The sequence below is a fragment of the Lindgomyces ingoldianus genome, assembly GCF_010093535.1.
Source record: "Lindgomyces ingoldianus strain ATCC 200398 unplaced genomic scaffold BDR25scaffold_19, whole genome shotgun sequence".
Lineage (NCBI taxonomy): Eukaryota > Fungi > Ascomycota > Dothideomycetes > Pleosporales > Lindgomycetaceae > Lindgomyces > Lindgomyces ingoldianus.
Genome location: NW_022985180.1, coordinates 932,460 through 956,099, shown reverse-complemented (window position 1 = coordinate 956,099; position 23,640 = coordinate 932,460). Strand labels below are relative to the sequence as shown.

General features: G+C 30.3%; 2 protein-coding genes across 2 annotated transcripts; one reads left to right on the top strand and one right to left on the bottom strand.

Annotated features, from left to right (window-relative positions):
* Positions 1–2,117: 2,117 nt before the first annotated feature.
* On the top strand, positions 2,118–3,329 carry BDR25DRAFT_356154 (uncharacterized protein; the record flags this gene model as incomplete). Its single annotated transcript, XM_033695583.1, has 10 exons — positions 2,118–2,131; positions 2,188–2,217; positions 2,312–2,383; positions 2,440–2,505; positions 2,577–2,594; positions 2,631–2,734; positions 2,966–3,044; positions 3,100–3,147; positions 3,219–3,255; positions 3,294–3,329. The coding sequence occupies 10 exons, from the start codon at positions 2,118–2,120 to the stop codon at positions 3,327–3,329; spliced, it is 504 nt and encodes a 167-aa protein (XP_033546727.1).
* Positions 3,330–3,661: 332 nt separating this feature from the next.
* On the bottom strand, positions 3,662–4,945 carry BDR25DRAFT_227308 (uncharacterized protein; the record flags this gene model as incomplete). The annotated part of the gene is made up of 2 exons (XM_033685242.1): positions 3,662–4,099; positions 4,289–4,945. The coding sequence occupies 2 exons, from the start codon at positions 4,943–4,945 to the stop codon at positions 3,662–3,664; spliced, it is 1,095 nt and encodes a 364-aa protein (XP_033546726.1).
* Between the last annotated feature and the right edge of the window lie 18,695 nt (positions 4,946–23,640).

Here is a 23,640-nt window from a genome sequence, read left to right as displayed (position 1 = left end):
TATTTATATAGCATAACTAGCCTATTCTAACACACAGCATTACTAAGGCAAGTCCTAATAAATAGGGTAAAGTAAAGGCAGAACATAATTAAATAGACCTATATAAATAAAAGGGAGGTAACGCGTACAGAAGGCAACTCTTTAGATAAAAAGAAAAGTTGCTAGTGTCTGTACATAGCAGCAGCGTCGCAGCCTAGATATAAGCGATCACGCACAAGCAGGATCACGTATCTATGTTACATAATGCTTGTGCGCGAACCTCTGTGCGCAAACATCTAGATATCCCCCTTTTCCTCTGTACAAAGGAAAAATAAGAAGTAATTAACACTAGTTACCTAACACCCCTATGCAATGTTTACACTGTGCAAACCTCTCCGTCTTGTACGCGTTTGCTAACACCAAGTGCTAGCTAGCAGAGAGTCTATTCAACAAATATAGTTTTTTATTATAAATATATAAAAATATTAACTTAGTACTTTTAGTTATTAGTAGAAGACTTAGCCTATAAGTTAGTAAAAATTTAGTGTTAAATTAGTCCTAGAGAGTAACTTAGCTCTAAAACAAGCCTTTTTATAAGCTTCTACTACTATAGCTGCAGCTATGTTAAAAGTAGCAAAAAGAATTAAAGCTTAAATATAAGTTAAAGCCCTTATAAAAATAAAAATAAAATAGTAAAAATCTTTAATAAGTGCTAGCAGCACTACTTATATAGACTTAAAAAAAAGAAATAAAGTAGTTTTAAAAAATATAACTATGCTTACTACACTTAAAGCATTAACTTTTTTTTTTATAATTTTTACACTTTTTAAAACTAACTAAAGCATAATTTAAATTAATTTTTATTACATTAAAGTTTTTATTTATAACTGCGCTAGTTTAGAGGTGTATTAGAGCTTATATAAAAAGGAACCTTATATTATTATTATAAGTAGTAATTAAGTTTACATACATATTAAGGTTGTTTAGAAGGGGTTTTTCTACTATAGCGCGTTACAGTTTAGTTAAGAGGAAGTTATATAGGGCTATAATTAGACTTATCTTATTTAGGCCTATATTAAATGTAAGTTAGTAGAACTTAGTAAAGTGTAAAGTAAAGCTTTTTTTTTTATTATAAAGTATTTAAGTAACTTAAGGCTATTAACTTTTTATTTAAGTTTTTATAAGTTACTTATAAAAATGCTATAAATTAATTTAAGTTAATAATATTCTTATCTATTAGTAAGTTAATTAAGGCTATTATATTATAGTTAAGTTAAAAGTAAGTGTATAGTAACTAGAAGTGTTTAAAGAGAAATTAGTCTATATTTCCTTTAAGTTTATATTAAAGCTTATATAAAAAAAAAGGTAAGTCTTTTTATTTTCTATTAAATAGTAGGGGATTAGAGAGTTAGTTAGATTTTATTACTAAGTTAAAAAAGTTATAAGTTATAGGCAGTGTTAAGCAGAAAAAAGTTAAGCTATCTTTAGACTTTTAAGTAAGCTTTAAAGCTAGTAAGTTCTTAGTTCCTACTACTATAACAAAAGTTAAGGTAAAAATAAACTACTTAATAATATAAAGCTATTTTTTAAAGTTCTTTTAAAAAGCTTTAAAGCTTATAACATAGTAGCTTTTTTATAAAGTAAGTGCTTTTTAAAAAGCTTTTTAGCTTACTTTAATAGCTTAAAGTTATATAAGTACTAAGCTTATTAGATTAAATTTAAAGGCTATTCTTAGCTAAAGTTTTAACATAATATAATGTTATAATTATGCATAAGTAAGGTTATAGAGCTTTACAGAGGTCTAGTTTAATTACTATATAAGGTATTATAGTAAGTATAAGACATTATGTAAGAAATAAGAAAGTTTAAAAAAAATTAGTAATTAAATACTTAGCTTAAAAGTCTAAGCGCTTTAGGTATAAATTAAGCCTGTTTTAGGTTTAGTTAGTGTTAAGGCAGTTTATGCTTAAGTTTATGTCTGTGTTGTGTTGTGTTTATGTTAGACGTGCACTAATAATACTCTAGTACGCGTCTAATACAGTTATGTCTGGGATCTAGGGAGGATACCGTGACACACCTTTCCTCTTAGCTAGCTTAGTAGTTTTCTAATATCCTTTGTACAAGGCCTATAGGTGTTAATGGAAATTCCTAGGTTCTGAGTCCCCACGCACTCCCATATGCCTCTGAGTGGATTTCCACCGCATTCAGACCTATTGTCTTGCCTGTGCCGTTACAATAGTGATAGAGTATCTAGTGCATTTAAGTGCAATAACTATAAAGAGATAATCTAGGTAGAAGATCTATAGTCCTTAGATATCCCTCTGTGTCTTAGTCTGGCTGCTGCTAAGCTGTGCGGCCGCAACGCTAAGCTTGCATCTACTCTTTCAGCTGCATCCGTTTTCCCGTCACGTGACTGTGACATAAGCTGCCCCGCGCATCGTCCTGTTCCCATCATGCCAGCCCTTCAAGCCTTTGCATCCTTCCAGCGACATCTTCTTGGTTTGCCGCAGCTATTGCTATTGATTCGTAACACAAGACACATAGAGGAGTGGGACTTACTGCTAGTGTGTAAGGCCGGATGTCCCAGAACGGGCCAGTATGGCCTCACCTGACCTGTGCTTCGTATATAAGCATGAATGCTGACAAGCGAGGCTTGGCAGCGATTCGTCTCTCTTACAATCAAATAATACACTATCTCTACCGCCAAGCCCTCTCTCCTATTGGTCTGGATATAAGCCGGTTATTAATCTGATTGGTAGAAAATCAAATAACTAAAAAGCTTTGTTGTTCTACGTTTTTAAGCTTTAAGTAATTATTCTGCTCTGCTACATGCTTAATCTAGCCTTCTTTTTTCCTTATTATAATTAAAGATAATGTGGTTAGGGGTGTTAAAATCACTTCTGCTGCGTGGTTTTTCCCTCTAAATATAATTGGCACTGCCAAGACCTTCTAAGCAAAGCCCGTTATCCTTCCTAATCGGGACTAGCCACTTTCTTCCTGGAAAGGAAGGATAATCTGCTCGTACACTCCTATCTTTCTCCAAAAGCTTGCTCTCAGTGCTATCCGTGCTACCTACCATCCCATCTTTACATAGCGGACGTGGGAGGACCGACATTAAAGAGGGTCTATGTTGGGAGATTTAAGGACTGAGGACTTTCCACATATAAGGTCTTGCGATTGAATGCAGAAGCTCTAAGGCTAAAAGAGACTGGCGTATATAGCTCTCGACAGAATGAAAGACGCCGGAAGATAACGCAGAACATGTTTAGAATGTTTGTGAAACATATTTCTAGGCTCTCAAATAGCTGCACCAGCTCAAGTATCGATCTTCAACATTGAAATTGCAATGAGTTTGGAGACTAGATAGAGACTTACAGAATAAACCCCATGGAAGGTCATTGGGAATCGCTATGGTACCTTTCATCTAAGGGTAGTGGATAGAAAACAAATAGAGTAAAGGGGTAAATAGCGAGACCTATCTTGATCCAAGGTTCCTTGATCCAAGCTTAAGTTAGCCTCGAAATCACCATTCACAGGCGAATCTAACCCAGTCAAACTGTTCATTCCACCCCACCCCATCCACGCTCCGATGCAATCCCAGCACAAAAACGAGGGTATGAGTATCTGGTATCAAGCAAGTCGATTTCTTCTCCATTTCTACTACCCTCCTCCATCCTCCCACCTACGCAACATCATACCCGGCAATCTCTAAACTAACCTCAGTCCCCCAAAGCCTCCGAAACCTAGTCCTGGCATCCCCATTCCGATCCACACTCAACTCCTGTGGATATCTTGCCACCATGCGCCCAACCTCTGGTCTAGGACATCGCATAATACACACAATCTTGACATCCGCATCGGCAGGCCGCGTTTCTTGGAGAGACAGACACAGGGATTCGAGGCCGAGTTCACGCTCCCAGCGTAGAAAGTGCGCGTAGAAGGCTGTCGGATGCTGGGGGATTTGCGGCAGGGCGGGAGAGTGTTGAAGTGGGTTGTTTTGGGTTTGGGTTTGAGCTTGGTTTGCGAGGTGGGGTTGAGGTTGCGGGATTTGGGGGTTGACATGGATGTGACCCATAGGCGGAGGTGGATGAGGGTGGTGGTGTGCGACGTTGTGGAGTGCCTGTAGTCCTTGTTGGGCAGCATGTTGTTGCTGGAGGTTCGCTGCGAAGGCTTGGAAGGGGATTGCTGGCGGTGGGGGAGGAGGGGGTGGGATATTGTTATTTCCATTTCCAATTCCATTGACATTCACACCAGAGGGCAAGTGAACCTGCACAGGAGCCTGCACGACACCCACTCCGAGCTGCTGAACAGGCCACTGCTGTTGTGGGATTAAATTGCCTTGCTGTTGCTGCAACAAGTTAAGTTGTTGCTGCAATGCATTCTGTACCGCCTGGACCTGTGCCTGGACCGCAGGCGGGAAATTTGCGAGACCTGGCTGTCCCGCTCCCAACTGTGTAATCAAGCCCGGCGGGCCAATATTCCCACATCGCAGGAAGATCCACAGGCTCTTGAGTTTGGGCAAGTCGGCCTTGAGGGAACGGTCCTGCGTCTTCGATCCTAGATATGAGGTCCACAGTCGGAGATCCTTCTCGCGGATACGGAAGCAAGCTGAGGTTATGAGGCTGGAATAGGGTGATGAGATGATGCGAAATATGTTGCAGTCTGAGGGGTGTGTGAAGAGGAATTTGTTGGCGGCGTATAGGACCGGTGTTGCTTCATGGTGGACCTGACGGGAGACGGTCAAGAGGCCGAGAGCGACGTCGTGTTTGGGGGACGAAGGCGTCGGCCACCAGAAAGGGACCGAGGAGACGAGAGCGGAGGTGTAGATGCGGTCGCGCAATTCCCGTGGAAGGGAGAGTAGCAACGAAAATGCAGGGTCTTTTGGGGACATTTGGGAGGAGGCCGAGGGGTTGTTGTGAGATGCTGGACGGGGTTGAGCAGGGGCTAGAGGCGGGGCGTCGAGCATTGTTGTATCAGAGCAGCCGCTGCTGGCCGTCGAAGAACGAGAGCGTGAGCGTGAGCGCGGTGTGGATATGCGAGAGGCCATTTCCCGAAGGCACATCCGGGATGTAATGTTTACTTCTTCGGTGAGCGGCGACAGCCAAGCGATTTATGTATGCGGCGTAGTTCAGGCGCTTAGTGAATGCGTGGTCTAATGAGTGCGATAGGCAGATATCCATGTGAAAATGTGAAGAGGGGAAGAGTGCGGTGGTGGTGCAATCGAGTAGCCTGCGCCTGATCAAATTACGCCAAACAGGAACCCCTCCCCCTTGGCGTTTGAAAATCGGCAACCCCACGTGCGGATCATCCGAAATTCGTTCCCCGTGGATATTGCACCGTCACTTCAGAACCAGAATATCCATCCGGTCATAATTATATGAACATCAGCATTATACACTTGCATGTTCATGCTCGTCACAACGCCACATGCAGAATATCTTGACGTACGCTGATAGAATTAATAAGCTTCTAAAGATCAATATCTAGACCTAACACACTAAGCAAGGCTTAGCCCTACGCTGCTTAAATAAATCCTCGCCTTAATGTTACTTTTTACTAGTTCTAAATTTAAAGCTATATAACGTACTTTACAGGCGAGTTGCTCACACACCTAAGTCGCCTACTTTTGCCAAGACTACACCCTAACAAACTCTATTATAGCCTATAACAACCTGCTCTAGCACTATTGTCAGATTGAAGCACTGTTTCTGGGCTTCCTGAGATGAATGATGGGTTTAGATATGATGTATGGGATGATTTATTGATTGTCTTCATTGTGTTGATTTATCGATCCTTTTTTCTGCTCTACTCGTGTTGCTCGCGCACTAGCCCTATGCGCGACCAGCTTGCAAAATGCTGCAATTTTCTGCAATTTGCTGCAAACTGCTGCAACATGCTGCAATTTGCTGCAATTTGCTGCAATTTGCTGCAACATGCTGCAATTTGCTGCAATTTGCTGCAAACTGCTGCAACATGCTGCAAAATGCTGCAAAATGCTGCAATTTGCAGCAACATACTGTTCGAGCTTATTGCTCGTACTATGTAGCAGCTTTCGTCAAGCGTTCCTCCTGTCTTGACAGTAGGTGCGCAAATCTGACAACTATATAGTACAGTACAGCCTAGAATATTATTTAGATACTACTTCTGCTTCTTGCTTACACATTTGTGTGTTATGCCTAGTCTAATTGCACTATCTGCAGCGCCTTCAGAATAGCTTATTGTGAGAGCACTGTTGTAACGATTCTTATAAACCGTTCCATCTCAGGTCGCCTTGAACCTATCCAAAGGGTCCCTGTATTAGCTCTAACCCTAACTTAATTCTTATAAATTGTTCTATCTTAGATTGCCTAGAACCTCTCTAAAGGGTCTCTATATTAGCTCTAACCCTAACTTAACCTAGCTCTAACTCTGCTCTACCCTCTGCTATTACTTTTATTTCTCTATATATTTAGTTACACCTCTCTTCTGTAGCTAGCTTAGTAGTTTTCTAATATCCTTTGTACAAGGCCTATAGGTGTTAATAGAGTTCCTAGGTTATAAGTCCCTACGCACTTCTATCTGCCTCTAAGTAGATTCCTACTGCATTTAGACCTATTGTCACGATTGTGCACGAGTAAGGTTATAGAGCTTCACAGAGGTCTAGTTCAATTACTACGTGAGGTATCATGGTAGGTACAAGACATTGTGTGAGGAACAGGAAAGTTTAGGAGGAAATTAGCAATTAAATACTTAGCTTAGAAGTCTAAGCGCTTTAGGTATAAATTAAGCCTATTCTAGGTTTAGTTAGTGTTAAGGCAGTTTATACTTAAGTTTATGTCTATATTATGTTATGTTTATGTTAGACGTGCACTAATAATACTCTAGTACACGTCTAATACAGTTATGTCTAGGATCTAGGGAGGATACTGTAACAGTACCCCCCCTCTTATTAGGAAGGGAATCCTTTACATTAGTAGTTCTAGCATTAGGTTGTCTTTATTAGGGTACAGGTTTAGTTTAGATAGGTATTAGGCGTAGAATTAGGTTACTGCAGAGTTCTCTTACAAAGCTTCTACAGGTTCCTACAACAGTTTGTTGTATCTAGTCTATTTTATAAAGTATTTATAGATACATTTTTTCTTATTAAACTAGATCTATTTAACATCTTCTATAACATATTCTAGTTTATTATTTATAATAATAGGTTTAGGTAGCAGGTTTAGCTGTCTAGGTAGATAGTTAGATTTAAAGGCTGCTTAGCGCAGCAACAATACGTGGAACACAGGGTGTATCTTTATGCTGTTAGGTAGGATTAATTAGTAAGCGTGTAATAAGACTATATAGGCTACTATAAAAAAGCTAAGGTTTTTCTAATTAAGTTTCTTTAATTATTAGTTTATTTAGATATTTCTAGCGTCTAGCTAGACCTTCTTGCCAGCTGCATACGCAGGGGCAGAGGTTTAAGATTAGTTTATATACTCTTATTAAAAAGCTTAAGCCTATGTAAGCTTTTTATAAACATATTTAAATATATTTTAGATTTTATTAATAAGTCTATTTACATCTATTACTTATACTAATTAATAAGTTAGTTAGAGAGTATTTATAAGTAGTTTAAATTTTATTTAAGAGTAGTATTTATAGTTTGCTAAGAATAAAGATACTTATGTTAATTTAAATATTATGTTATTAGCTTTAAACTATGCTATAGCTAACTATTTTACCTAGTTATCCTACTAGTAGTTTATATACACTTATAGAACTTATTTTATTATAGTGTTTATGTTCTTAGTCTAGCTATTAGTCTCTAAGTAAAAAGCTATAGATAGATAAAAGATAATTTAGAGCTATTTATAGAGTTTATTCTAGAAGGCTAAGACAAACTATGTACCTTTGTCTAATATAATTATGTTAAGTAGGCTATAGTAAACCTATATGTATTAGTAAAATAACTAGGCTATATTAAAGGCAGTTATAGAGGAATATAGTATTAAGTGTTAATACTTAGTTAAGTAATTAATAACTACTATAATATTTATATACTTTTTAGATAAGAGTAGGTCTATAATAAAATTAATTAATATATCTTTTTAAGCTTATTTAGAGATTAGAAGTAGTTTAAGTAGGCTATTATACTTTTTTTAAAAAGCCTTTACTTTATAGTAAGTATAGCAACATAATACATATTAGCGTATAGTATAGAACATGCAGGGCTAGTAGTACTCTCTTTGTAGTAGGTTAAAAGTCTTTCCTCTGCCTAGGTGTTCTCTAATAGGCAAGTTATGTATAATTTAAAGTAGTTTAATTTTTAGTTTATTAAAATTAAAAATTATAAGTTAGTTATAGTAATACAGCTTACTATTTTAGTTTTTATAGTTAGCTAGTATTACTTTCTTTAACTAACTAGCGCTGTTTTAGAGTAAGTCTAAAGTTTCTTAGATAAATTTATTATTTAAATACTTATTAGTAATAATTTAATTAATTATTTAATTTATTTTATTTAAGTTAAAGTCTAAAAATAGCTTAAGTTAAAGTAAAGTTTAGTGTTAAGCCTTTTACACTTCTTTCTAAGTAAAGATGTCTTAGAATTACCTTATAAAAGCATCTAGTTTCCTTCTATCTTAACTAAAATAATAAGTAATCTTAAAATTAAAATAAAATAAATATTTAAACTAATAAGCTTATTAGTAGCTAAGTTATTTTATAGTTATAAAGTACTGTAAGTTCTTATAGTTAGATAGAACCTATATTAGATACGCTACACCTTCTAGTTTAGGTTGCTATTATTTAAAGCAGTATACTATAGTAAGTAATTTTTTATTATAAATCTTATAATTACCTTCTGCAGGACTTATTTTTTTTAAAAAGTATGTAATAGGCCTAATAGTTCTATCTAGCTTAGTCTAGAAAAGAACTCCTACTACTACATAGTCTAAGGCATTAGCTTTTATAAGTATTAGTAGTTTAAAGTTAAAGTAGCAGAGTATTAAAGCTTTAGTAAAGGCTTTCTTTAGCTAGTTAAAAAACTATTAGTAATTTAAGTTAAAGTTAAATTAAACCTCTTTCTTAGTAAGTGTAATTATAAGGCTTACTAGCTATAAAAAGTTATTAATAAATTATTAGTAAAAGTTAGTAAATCTAATAAAAGCTTAAACATTCTTTATGTTTTTTAAGTATTACTAATCTAGTATAGTCTAAACCTTAATAAGGTCTATTTAAATGCTATTTATAAAGATTACATATCTTAAATATATAACCTTTAATTAGTAGAACTTACATTTATCTATATTAAGTTATAAACCTGCTTTTTCTATAGCCTTTAGCACTAGGCGTACATGCTATTTATGCTCTAAAAGGCTATTACTGTAGATTAGAATATTATTAATATATATAGTGCAGAACACATCTAGGTAGGGTTAGAGTAAGTTATTTACAAAATATTAAAAAGTACTAGGCGTGTTAGCTAAGCTAAAGGGCATTACTAAGTACTTAAATAGTCTATATTAAGTCTAAAACACTGTTAGCTACTTATTACCCTTTACTATTTTTAGCTTATTAAAGGCAGTAATAATATCTAACTTTATAAAATACTTTGCTTTACTTAGTTAGCTTAAAGTTTTTTATAAAAAAAGAATTAAGTATTAGTTTTTAATAGTAATAGTGTTTAGTCTTTAGTAGTTAACATAGAATTAAAGCTTACTTTTAGGTTTTTTTATAAATAGTATAAGTAACACTACTAGTAAGAAGCTAGCTTAAATAAACTTTTTTTTTAGGTTTTTATTAAAGTATTTTTAAAGCACTTTTAATTTATTTAGTAACATCTTATATAGTAGCCTATAACTAGGTTGTTTACTAGGCTTAAAAGTTATTTAGTAATTATATAGATGTTATATTAAAAGCTTATTAAACTTATCTTAAAAAAAGACATATAATAAGTTATAGTAGTCTTAAAAAACTATTATTCTTAAGTTAGTATATTTTTAAAGAGCTAAAGCTTAGTCTATATTAAAAATTATAACTACATAGATTTTATAATCTAGTTATTAAGCTAGGGTTATAAATAAGGTAGGTTTTATATAGTAGATGTCTATCTACTATTTAAGTTCTAGTTTATGTTTAAATTAGGTAAGTAAAAGTTTTTTAAAAGCTTTTTTTTTTTAAGTTTAAGTAGTTATTAAATTATTTTACATAGCTTATTTTAATAAAAGGCTTAGCTTATTAGCCTTACTTAAGTAGTTCTTTTTTAAGTTATTAAAAAGTAAGTCTAAAAACCTTCTATATTAAGTGCTATTTAAGTATTATTTAAGTGTAAGTGTAAGTATATATCTTAGCATTAAAAAGAGTTAAAGTTTAGAACTTACTTTTAGTAATTAAAAGCAACTTTATGCTAATACAGCTATAGTTATTCTAGAATTAGGTTATAATATTCTGTGTTTATTATATAGAGCTTAATCTACTTCTTATAGTGTTAGTAAGTAATTATAATAGTTATAGTATAAAAGATAAAACCTTTTTTAAGTTATTTTCTATTAAATCTAGTTAGGTAAATTATTTAGGTAAGTAGTGTTAATTAAAAATTTAGTTTACACGCTAGTTTTTTATTAATGTAACTTATACTATTTACTCCTAAGTTAATAAAAGCTTATATTAGAGCTAATATAGTTCTTTATTATAAATATATAGAAATATTAACTTAGTACTTCTAGTTATTAGTAGAAGACTTAGCCTATAAGTTAGCAAAGATTTAGTGTTAAATTAGTTCTAAAGGGCAACTTAGCTCTAAAATAAGCCTTTTTATAGGCTTTTACTGCTATAGCTGTAGCTATGTTAAAAGTAGTAAGAAAGATTAGAGCTTAAATATAAATTAAAGCCCTTATAAAAATAAAAATAAAATAGTAAAAATCTTTAATAAGTGCTAGCAGCGCTACTTACATAGACTTAAGAAAAAGAAATAAAGTAGTTTTAAAAAATATAACTATACTTACTATACTTAAAGTATTAACTTTTTTTTTATAATTTTTACACTTTCTAGAACTAACTAGAGCATAATTTAAATTAATTTTTATTATATTAAAGTTCTTATTTACAACTGCGCTAGTTTAGGGGCGTATTAAGGCTTATATAAGAAGGAACCTTATGTTATTATTATAGGTAGCAATTAGGTTTACATACACATTAAGGTTGTTTAGAAGAGGTTCTTCTACTATAGCATGTTATAGTTTAGTTAAAAGGGAGTTATATAAGGCTGTAATTAAACCTATCTTATTTAGGCTTATATTAAATGTAAGTTAGCAGAACTTAGTAAAGTGTAAAGTAAAGCTTTTTTTTTTTATTATAAAGTGTTTAGGCAACTTAAGGCTGTTAACTTTTTATTTAAGTCTTTATAAGTTACTTATAAAAACACTATAAATTAATCTAGGTTAATAATATTCTTATCTATTAGTAAGTTAATTAAGGCTGTTATGTTATAGTTAAGTTAAAAGTAGGCATATAGTAACTAAAAGTGTTTAAAAAGAAATTAGTCTATATTTCTTTTAAGTTTATATTAAAGCTTATATAAAAAGAAAAGTAAGTCTTTTTATTTTCTATTAAACAGTAGGGGATTAAAGAGTTAGTTAGATTTTATTACTAAGTTAAAAAAGTTATAGGTTATAAGTAGTGTTAAGTAAAAGAAAGTTAAGCTATCTTTAGACTTCTAAGTAAGCTTTAAAGCTAGTAAGTTCTTAGTTCCTACTACTATAATAAAAGTTAAAGCAGAAATAGACTACTTAATAACATAAAGCTATTTTTTAAAGTTTTTTTAAAAAGCTTTAAAGCTTATAATATAGTAACTTTCTTATAAAGTAAGCACTTTTTAAAAAGCTTTTTAGCTTACTTTAATAGCTTAAAGTTATGTAAGTACTAAGCTTATTAAATTAGATTTAAAGGCTATTCTTAGCTAGAGTTTTAACATAATGTAATGTTATAATTATGTACAAGTAAGGTTATAAAGCTTTATAAAAGTCTAGTTTAATTACTACGTAAGGTATTATAGTAGGTATAAAATGTTATATAAGAAATAGAAAGGTTTAAAAAAAAATTAGTAATTAAATACTTAGCTTAAAAGTCTAAGTGCTTTAAGTATAAATTAAGCCTATTTTAGGTTTAGTTAGTGTTAAGGCAGTTTATGCTTAAGTTTATGTCTGTGTTATGTTGTGTTTGTGTTAGACATGCACTAATAATACTCTAGTACGCGTCTAATACAGTTATGTCTGGGATCTAGGGAGGATACCGTGACACCTATTATCTTGCCTGTGCTGTTATATTATATTAAAAAACTTACTTTTACTAGTAATAGCTTTATTAATAATATTATACTAATTATTTATTTAACTATATCTAAGCCTAAAACGCGTCTAATTTAGTTTCGGTTATAATACTTATACACTAACGTACTTCACAGGCGAGTTGCTCACACACCCGAGTCGCTTACTTTTGCCAAGACCCCACCCCAACAAACTCTATTATGGCCTATAATAACCCGCTCTAGCACTATATAGTACAGTACAGCCTAGAATATTATTTAGATACTACTTCTGCTTCTTGCTTACACATTTGCGCGTTATGCCTAGTCTAATTACACTATCTATAGCGCCTTTAGAATAGCTTACCTACTTTAGCTTACACTTACTTTTTTGCCTTTTTTTATTACTACGCGCTCTAAACTTCTTTAAAGCTTTTAAGTGTAAGCTTTTTAAATTATTAAAGTTTTTTTTACTTTAATTTACTTTTTTTTATGTAATTTATATTATGTAGTAGCCTTATTAGCTACTTAAAGCTTAGTAATTTTTTATTACGCTAATACTAGCTTATGTATAATTATTACTACTCTTTTTAAGACTTTTTTAAATACTTTAACTATAAAAGTTAGTAAACTATTTATATACTTTTAAATTTTTATTTTTATAAGCATTAATTATAACTTATGTTTTAAAGTATTACTTAGAGTTTACAACTACTAAGGCTTATTATATATAAGTAGTAGTAGTAATAAAGTGCATAACTTTACATTAAGGCCTATTATAACTTATTATAGGTTAAAAGAAACTAATTTAGCGCTTTAAAACTTTTCTTAAATATTACTAAAAGTAATTATAGCATTATAAGCTACTTTAAAGTATAGTAAAAACTTTATTTTTATAATATAAGTAATCTAGTTACGCATAAGGTTTTTAGCTTAGCACTTATACACTTTCTTTAAAAAAGTAAAACAACCTACATTAAGTAGCTATAAAAAGTGTAATAAGTAAAAAAGTATATAAATAGTAATAATCTTATTATCTTTATAGTATTACTAAAAATAAAGTAAGTTATAGCTTTTATAGCTATTAATAACTAGTAAATAGTAGCTGCTAATAGTACACTTTTTTATATACATATTAAAGTGCTCTAACTAGTCTAGACCAAGCTAATTAGTAGTCTAGCTACACTTAAAGATTATAATAACTTAATTTTAAAGTAGATTTTTTTTATACTAGTTTAAAAAGTAGTTACTACTCTAGAAAATAATAAAAAGTAAAATAGCCTACTTTTTAGCATTAATGCTTTAGATAGCTGTTATCTTCTTCTAGTTACCTAGCTAGACTGCTTTTAGCTATCTTTATCTTTTTAAACTTATAATAACTACTCTAGTAAATATCTAGCTTATTATAAACCTTATTGTCCGTACGCAGCAGCAGCGTCACGGCCTAGATACAAGCGATCGCGCACGAGCAGGATCACGTATCTATGTCACATAATGCTTGTGCGCGAACCTCTGTGCGCGAACATCTAGATATCCCCCTTTTCCTCTGTACAGAGGAAAGACAAGAGTAATAAAACTAGAAACATGTTGCCTTTACTTTACCTACTTTATACACTGTGCACACTATACACTACTCTTACTCTTACTACTTAAGTGCTTATACTATAAGTAGCTAGCTGTTAGAGCCTATTTAACACTAATTAGTAGTTAATTTAATTAACTATAAATTAGCAAGAGTAATAATAGAGTACTTACACTTTATAAAGTACTTTATTTTATTACTTATTTTCTAGAAAGAGTAATAATAAAGCACTTACACCTTATAAAGTACTTTATTTAGTTACTTATCTCTTAGAATAGCAGATTAATCTTTTACATTATATAGTAAGCCCTACTACTGTATAAAGCAAAAAGAAAATAGTGTAAGACATATACTAAAGCTATTAAAGCTGCACAACCTAGTAGCTAGACAACAGCAGTACCTGTGCAATCTACTGCATAAGTAATTAACTTTACACTTTATAAGGCACTTTATTTTATTACTTATCTTTTAGGAAAAGTAATAATAAAGCATTTACACTTTATAAAGTACTTTATTTAGTTACTTATTCTTTAAAATAGTAGATTAATTCTTTACATTATACAGCAAGCTCTACTACTATATAAAGTAAAGAAGAGATAGTGTAAAGTGCACACTAAAGCTATTAAAGCTGCATAACCTAGCAGCTAGATAATAGCAGTACCTGTGTAATCTACTGGAAAAGTAATAAACTATACTATTATAATAAAATCCTACTAGAAACTAATAACTCTATGTAATAATAATAAAAAATAAAGAATAATTTTTATTATATAAATAACTTATAAAGAACATAGAGATATTAGAGGTAACACTATAAAATAAGACTAGCCTAAAGTACTAGAATAATAAAATTAACATGTTAAAAGCTTTAACAAGCCTATAGACTTAATTATACATAAGTTATATAATTACTAATTTATGTATAATAACTTAGAAAAGCGCTACTTTTCTAAGTTTATATATAAAAAATTTTAAAAAATAAACACTATAAAACTTTTTAGCACTTAGCTGCATGTTTAAAAAAGAGCTTATATAAGTGCTAAAAAACAAGAGAATTACACTATAGCTAGGTAATAAAGGTACCTAAGCCTAAAAGCTATATAATATAGCATAAAAAAAAGTAATTACACTAAAAAGGCTTTATATATAACTTTTATTACTATATAAGGCTTTGCATAAAAGCAGACTAAATATAATGCTACTATTAATACTAAATATACTAGCATTACTTACTCCTACACTTTAGCTAGCACTACACTAATTACTATATAAACAATACATGCTACTCTACCTAACGCCTGCTCCACACCCTTAATTGTACACACTACCGCCTGTAGTAGTATACGCACTACTAATACTACCTGCATAATCTATACTACATTACAACTTGTATAAACTTTTACTTTAAAGAGAAACTACTAAAGAAAAACTTCTAGTAAATAAGATTATATAATTTTAAAAAGCATAACAAAATAATAACTATATAAGTTAACTATATAATATTTTTATAAATAAAATAAAAATCTTTATTAATTTATATTAATAGCTAGATATTTAAAAAACTTAGTACATAGACATCTTTCTAGATATTTTAAAAGGTTAAGTAAATATGTACTATATACATAACATAAGCTCTAGATATAACTAGAAGCATTTATATAACACCTTAAGTAGTTACTTTAATACTAATGTAAACTATAGCTAGTACTAGATAAACTAGACAATAATAACTTTTATATAATACTAATAAAAAAACTTTAATAAAAGTTTATATAAAGTTTTTAAAGCAATAATTAACAAGCTTACACTTATATAAAGAGCACTAAAAACTAAATTTTAAAAAGATGTTTTACTACACACTACTATTATATAAGCTTATTAAGAATAACTAGAACTAGAACATGCTATGTTTACTATTAAGCTCTTATATAAAGCTTTATTTAGTAACTTATAGGCATTACTTTAAGTTACTATAGACTAAAGAGTAAACTAATACCTTTAGAAACTACCTAATGCATACTACATAAACTACTAATATAACTCTGCATAATAAAAGTCTGCATAATAAGAAGAAAGCTTCTCTCTGTGTAAAAAAAAATAACATAGAAAATCTTTATCTAAGTTTAGGCTATAATCTAAAGATAAACACACATAGATAAAGAAGTGCTTTATTTACTATAAAAAAATGTTAGTTATTAAACTACCCTTATAATAACTATATATAAGTAAAGAACTAACATACTTTATAGGCAAGTTGCTTACACACCTAAGTCGCTTACTTTTGCCAAGACCCCACCCTAACAAACTCTATTATAGCCTATAACAACCTGCTCTAGCACTATATAGTACAGTACAGCCTAGAATATTATTTAGATACTACTTCTACTTCTTACTTACACATTTACATGTTATGCCTAGTCTAATTACACTATCTATAGCGCCTTTAGAATAGCTTATCTACTTTAGCTTACACTTACTTCTTTGCCTTTTTCTTATTACTGCGCGCTCTAAACTTCTTTAAAGCTATTAAGCATAAGCTTTGTTAAATTATTAAAGTCTTTTTTACTTTAATTTACTTTTTTTTATATAATTTATATTATATAGTAGCCTTATTAGCTGCTTAAAGCTTAGTAATTTTCTATTACACTAATACTAGCTTATATATAATTATTACTGCCCTCTTTAAGACCTTTTTAAACACTTTAACTATAAAAGTTAGTAAACTATTTATATGCTTTTAAATTTTTATTTTTATAAGCATTAATTATAACTTAAGTTTTAAAGTATTACTTAGGGTTTATAACTACTAGGGCTTATTATATATAAGTAGTAGTAGTAATAAAGTGCGCAACTTTATATTAAGGCCTATTATAACTTATTATAGGTTAAAAGAAACTAATTTAGCACTTTAAAACTCTTCTTAAATATTACTAAAAGTAATTAACGTACCTAACAGGTTGGCCGGCCACACGGGTTGGCCGGCCACTTTTGCCAAGCCCCTACTAAACTCTACCTATCTACATAATGCCTTAACAACAACACTAGATTAAATCTTCTAAAGAACGTTAAATACAGCTTGCTCTTTAGGCTCTTAAATAAGACTTAAAACTCTCCTTACAACGCGCTGCAGCTATCTATAATGTCTTTTATATAACACTAAGCAATTAACGCGCTAGACAGCCTTTACAAGCAGAATGCTGGCCTAAATTAAGGAATCTAACTAAGCTTAAGAAAGAGGTAGTTGTTAAGTATATACTTAAGCTTATTACGCGCGGATTTCCCTTTAGGCTTGCAGCTGTAGCTAATATAGCTAATTCCTTGCCTGCAGAGCGTAATCTAGGCCAGGTTACCTTAAACTAGACTAGTATGTGGGTTAAGCACTGCCCTAAGTTTATAATAAAGTTTAATTATAAGTATAATTATAAAAGAGCGCTCTGCAAGGATCTAGAGGTTATCTAGGGCTAGTTTTGCCTTATAGCTAACATAAAAGCTAAGTATAGTATCTAGGATAAAGATAGGTATAACTTTAACAAGTTAGGCTTTATAATAGGCTAGATATTAACTAGAGTAGTTGTTATAGCTTTAGAGAGACAAGGACAGCTAAAGGTAATATAGTAAAGTAATAAGAAGTAGACAACAGTTATCTAGAGCATTAATGTAATAGAGTGGGCTATAAGATTATAGAGCTTTAAGCAGCAAATAAGGCTGCCACATAACATAGATTACATAAAAGGAAGTAGATTTAGGTAGAAGAGACCTTAATAGTTAAGGATAGGGCTTGTCTAACTGCTCTAAAGGAGTTTAGAGCGTGTAGTAATAGGAAGAAGCTAAAGACGCAGGTGCGCGCTAAAGGAGGTAAGCTAAGTTAAAGGCAATGCAGGCAGTGCAATTAGACTAGGCATAACTTGCGTACATGTAAGTAAGTAGCAGAAGTAGACTCTAAATAATATCTTGTGTTGTATTACTCTATACAGGGCCAAAGTGGGCTGTTTTGCGAGAGAATAGGGTGGTTTTGGTGGGGGCTTGGCAAAAGTGGCCGGCTAACCCGTTAGGTACGTTATAGCATTATAGGCTACTTTAAAGCATAGTAGAAACTTTATTTTTATAATATAAGTAATTTAGTTATGTATAAAGTTTTTAGCTTAGCGCTTATATACTTTTTTTAAAAGAGTAAAATAACTTATATTAAGTAGCTATAAAAAGTATACTAAGTAAAAAAGCATATAAATAGTAATAATCTTATTATTTTTATAGTATTACTAAAAATAAAGTAAGTTATAGCTTTTATAGCTATTAATAACTAGTAAATAGTAGCTACTAATAGTACACTTTTTTATATACATGTTAAAGTGCTTTAACTAGTCTAAACTAAGCTAATTAGTAGTTTAGCTATGCTTAAAAATTATAATAACTTAATTTTAAAGTAGATTTTTTTATACTAGTTTAAAAAGTAGTTACTACTTTAGAAAATAATAAAAAGTAAAATAGCCTACTTTTTAGCATTAATGCTCTAAATAGCTGTTATTTACTTTTAGTTACCTAGCTAGACTGCTTTTAGCTATTCTTATTTCTTTAAACTTATAACAACTACTTTAGTAGATATTTAGCCTATTATAAACTTTATTTTATTAAAGTTATATATATTATTATTTTAGATACTATACTTAGCTTTAATATTTTTTATAAAGTTAAACTAGCTTTAAATTACTATAAAAATTTTATAAAAAGCTTTTTTATAGTTATAGTTATACTTAAACTTTACTTTAAGCTTTAAGTAATACTTAATAAATATATTAAGCTAGTTTATGCTAATATAGCTTATATTATACTTAGTGTGTAAAGAATTAGCTATATTAGCTATAGCTACTAGCTAAAAAAAAAATCTTTACATATTTAGCTTAAGTATATGCTAAATAATTACCTACTTTTTATTATTATTTAGCTTTTATAAGTTAGCTATATAATTAGCTTAGAAAAGTTGTTTAGTATGTTAGTTACTTATTATTTTTTAAAAAACTTTATAAATAGCTATAGTGTGTTAGTTAAAAAGTATTATTTTTTATTTAAAAGATTAAAGTGTAAGCTATATTTAACATTTTTTTAACATATTTAAGTAGTGTTGTTAGGAATATATTAGTGTAAAAAAAGTAGTATAGTAAGGTCTTAGTTAAAGTAAGTAACTTAAGTGTGTAAGCAACTCGCCTATAAAGTACGTTAGTACATTACCTTATATAAAAAATTTTATAATAAGACTTTATTATATAAATGTAAGGCCGGATGTCCTAGAACGGGCCAGTATGGCCTCACCTGACCTGTTTCGAGGTCGTATGACCTGTGCTTCGTATATAAGCATGAATCCTGACAAGCGAAGCTTGGCAGCGATTCGTCTCTCTTACAATACACTCCTATCTTTCTCCGAAAGCTTGCTCTCAGTGCTATCCGTGCTACTTACTATCCCATCTTTACAATAAAGCTATTACTTTGTACATCTAAGACTTTAAAAGTTACTCTAAGAAAAAAAAAATTTACATAATATAAAAAAAATAAAATAAGAGAGTAAAGATGCTAAAAAAGCTATTAACTATTTTACCTTTACTGCTTATTTACACTGTGCAATAGAAGAGGACATCTATAGCATTAAACCTAAAAAGTATGCTAAGCAGTTTATCCTTAATAACTAATACTATATAGTATACTAAGGCAAACTATAAGACATAGGCGCAGTAAAAATCTCTACTATTAGCAAGTTCTAACTTAAGGTGTATATATAAAAAAACTTAACATACTTTATAGGCAAGTTGCTTACACACCTAAGTTACTTACTTTTACTAAGACCTTACTACACTACTTTTTCTACACTAATGCATTTCTAACAACACTACTTAAATATGTTAAAAAAATATTAGATATAGCTTACACTTTAAGCTTTTAAATAAAATATAATACTTTTTAACTAACACACTATAGCTATTTATAAAGTCCTTTAAAAAATAATAAGTAACTAACATGCTAAATAACTTTTTTAAGCTAATTATATAGCTAACTTATAAAAGCTAGATAATAATAAAAAGTAAGTAATTATTTAGCACATACTTAAGCTAAATGCGTAAAAATTTCTCTCTTAGCTAGTAGCTATAGCTAATATAGCTAATTCTTTACACACTAAGCATAATATAGGCTATATTAGTATAAACTAGCTTAATATATTTATTAAGTGTTACTTAAAGCTTAAAGTAAAGTTTAAGTATAACTATAACTATAAAAAAGCTTTTTATAAAAATTTTATAGTAATTTAAAGCTAGTTTAACCTTATAAAAATATTAAAGCTAAGTATAGCATCTAAAATAACAACATATATAACTTTAATAAAATAAAGTTTATAATAGGCTAAATATCTACTAAAGTAGTTATTATAAGTTAAAAGAGATAAAAATAGCTAAAAGCAGTCTAGCTAAGTAACTAGAAGTAGATAACAGCTATCTAGAGCATTAATACTAAAAAGTAGGCTATTCTACTTTTTATTATTTTTTAGAGTAGCAACTACTTTTTAAACTAGTATAAAAAAAATTTTACTTTAAAATTAAGTTATTATAATTTTTAAGCATAGCTAAACTACTAATTAGCTTAGTCTAGACTAGTTAAAGCACTTTAATGTATATATAAAAAAGTATACTGTTAGCAGCTACTGTTTACTAGTTATTAATAGCTATAAAAGCTATAACTTACTTTATTTTTAGTAATACTATAAAGATAATAAGATTATTACTATTTATATACTTTTTTACTTATTACACTTTTTATAGCTACTTAATGTAGGTTATTTTACTTTTTTAAAAAAAGTGTATAAGTGCTAAGCTAAAAACTTTATGCATAACTAAATTATTTATATTATAAAAATAAAGTTTTTACTATGCTTTAAAGTAGCTTATAATGCTATAATTACTTTTAGTAATATTTAAGAAAAGTTTTAAAGCGCTAGATTAGTTTCTTTTAACCTATAATAAGTTATAATAAGCCTTAATGTAAAGTTATGCACTTTATTACTACTACTACTTATATATAATAAGCTTTAGTAGTTATAAACTTTAAGTAATACTTTAGAACTTAAGTTATAATTAATACTTATAAAAATAAAAATTTAAAAGCATATAAATAGTTTACTAACTTTTATAGTTAAAGTGTTTAAAAAAGTCTTAAAAGGGGCAGTAATAATTATATATAAGCTAGTGTTAATATAATAGAAAATTACTAAGCTTTAAGCAGCTAATAAGGCTGCCACATAATATAAATTACATAAAAGAAAGTAGATTAAGGCAGAAAAAACTTTAATAATTTAAAAAAGCTTACACTTAATAGCTCTAAAAAAGTTTAAGGCGCGTAGTAATAGAAAAAAGGCAAAGAAGTAAGTGTAAGCTAAAGTAAGTAAGCTATTCTAAAGGCGCTGCAGATAGTGTAATTAGACTAAGCATAACACACAAATGTGTAAGCAAGAAGTAAAAGTAGTATCTAAATAATATTCTAGGCTGTACTGTACTATATAGTGCTAGAGCGGGTTGTTATGGGCTATAATAGAGTTTGTTAGGGTGGGGTCTTGGCAAAAGTAAGCGACTCAGGTGTGTGAGCAACTCGCCTATGAAGTACGTTATATATAAAAATTAATTAAACACCTAGCTAAATAAATATTAGCTTTAAAAGCTAAACACTAAAAAGATTAATTAGTACTATATAAATCTAGAACTTAATTAGTCTAGTTACATACTACATTTTAAAGACTCTAACACTATTTTTACTATTACTAGTAGATGCTAATTAACTTAGAGCATACTTTAACAACATTTTAAATATTATTATATGTAAAAATAAAACTACTATTTTTATTATATAAAAAAAAGACACTTTTTTTAATGTTAGTAAAGAAAAGTTTATGTTCTTTTTTACTAAATTAGAACTCTACTGCCTCTACTACTAATTTAGACACCCCTGTATAAAGAGACTCTAAAAGATGCTAACTAGCGCTAGCTATAACATTAATGCTATAGTATTAGAAAAGATTAAGAAGTTTTACTACTTTTACTAATTATATAACTAGGCTCTGTAAAGATTTAAGTTTATAATTAAAAATAACACATACTTTAACTATAAAGTTATTATTAATGTTGTATAAATTAATAATAAGGATGTTTTATATTGTTACAATCCTTACTCCGGAGAAATGGTATTTTCGGGAGTACGTCGGCCTATTAGGGTATGTTAGCGGAGAGGGAAGAACTTAGCTGGATTAGGTGTACAGTCTGTCGAGCAGAGTACAGGATGTAGAGAGGGTAAAGTAGGCAGGCTTATAGTTTAACCTAGCAGCTGTATAGAGAGCCAGTAAACCTAATCTATAGAAATAAAAAGGGAGGTATATATAGTGTAAAATATATAAGTTAGTAATGTCTTTTTTATAAAAGTTTTACTGCTTCTTAGTTTATTAAATAAGTAAGGGTAGATAATAAACTAAATAGTAATTACAGCCCTCTAACTATAGCTGTAATTAAGACTATATACATAGGGTTTACATGCTTTGCATGCTTGCATGCTGTTTTCTATATAGCCTGCATAGCCTGCAGGCCTGCAAGCCTGCATGTCTTATTAGATAATGCGTTCTGCTAGGCTTTTGTCTAAAAGCTAGAGCTATTCTTTATCTGTCCTGTTACGTAATTTGCTTAGCGCAGGGCTAAGCGTCTTCTATCTGACGTTGTTTAGGCTGTGTAGGACAGCTAGTTAGGTTATTACAGTCTAACTATTAGCTATAACACGCAGGCTTCCCTCCTAGTTAGCGTTCTTACTGTTATGTTCTTTTTATTATAAGTGTTAGATTTTCTTTTTAGCTAGTGCGTTTTTTTCTTTAAAAGCTAATCCTATGTCTATCCTTTTTAACTATGCCTTGCTAGGCTTCTTGTTCTTCTGCTGTTGTTTGTTGCCTTTGTACTATTACTTATCTAGATCCTTTTTGTTGTACAAAGATGCGTCCTTATAGTGCATGCTGTTTAAGCAGGTCCTCTTACATAATATCCTTATTATTAGATAAGTGTGTTAAGTGTGTGCAAAAGGGCAGCTGCTGCAATGCTTTTATGTTAGACACAGCTTAGAATTATTTAAAGCAGGAGCGTAAAAGACTGTTAGCAGAGGCAGAGGCAGCTTAAAAAAAGAGAATGCGCAAAAAGAAAAAATTAGTAAAACATCTTTAATTAATTATTTCTTATAAAAAGAGAGCTTAAAAGCAATTAAAAGTGTTAAAGAATTAAAAGGTAAAGTATCTAAAAAAAACCTTTTGTTACTAGATAAGCTTAAAGCGCTTAAGGCAAAAGCAGCTAGTCTTCCTCCTCCTTAACCTATGTTAAAGGGTTACAGACTTTCTATATTGCAGCTAGCTAATGCTGCTGTAGTTTTAACTAATAATAGTGTCTTCTAGTCTAGAAAGCTTTCTTCTAGGTAGTTTTATTTAAAAAGGATTCTAAGTATTTATAAAGAGCCTAAAGAGTGTTTAACAAGCTTTTAATAAGTTTTTAAGTGTTTTTACTAGTAAGCTATTTTTTCTACTTTACTAAGTATTTACTTTCTTTATAGTTTAAAATTCTTTCTACTTTATATTCTTTTTCTTTCTCTTTTTATTCTGTAGTTATAAGTAGAATGTTCTTAAGTACAAGCTTAAGTTTAAAGATATAGAACTAAGGGTGTATTTACATTTCCTTTAGTAACTTAAGTTTGCAAATGCTAGGGCATATTTATATAACTTAGTATAGTCTTATGTGTTTCTTTACTAACTTTCTTATAA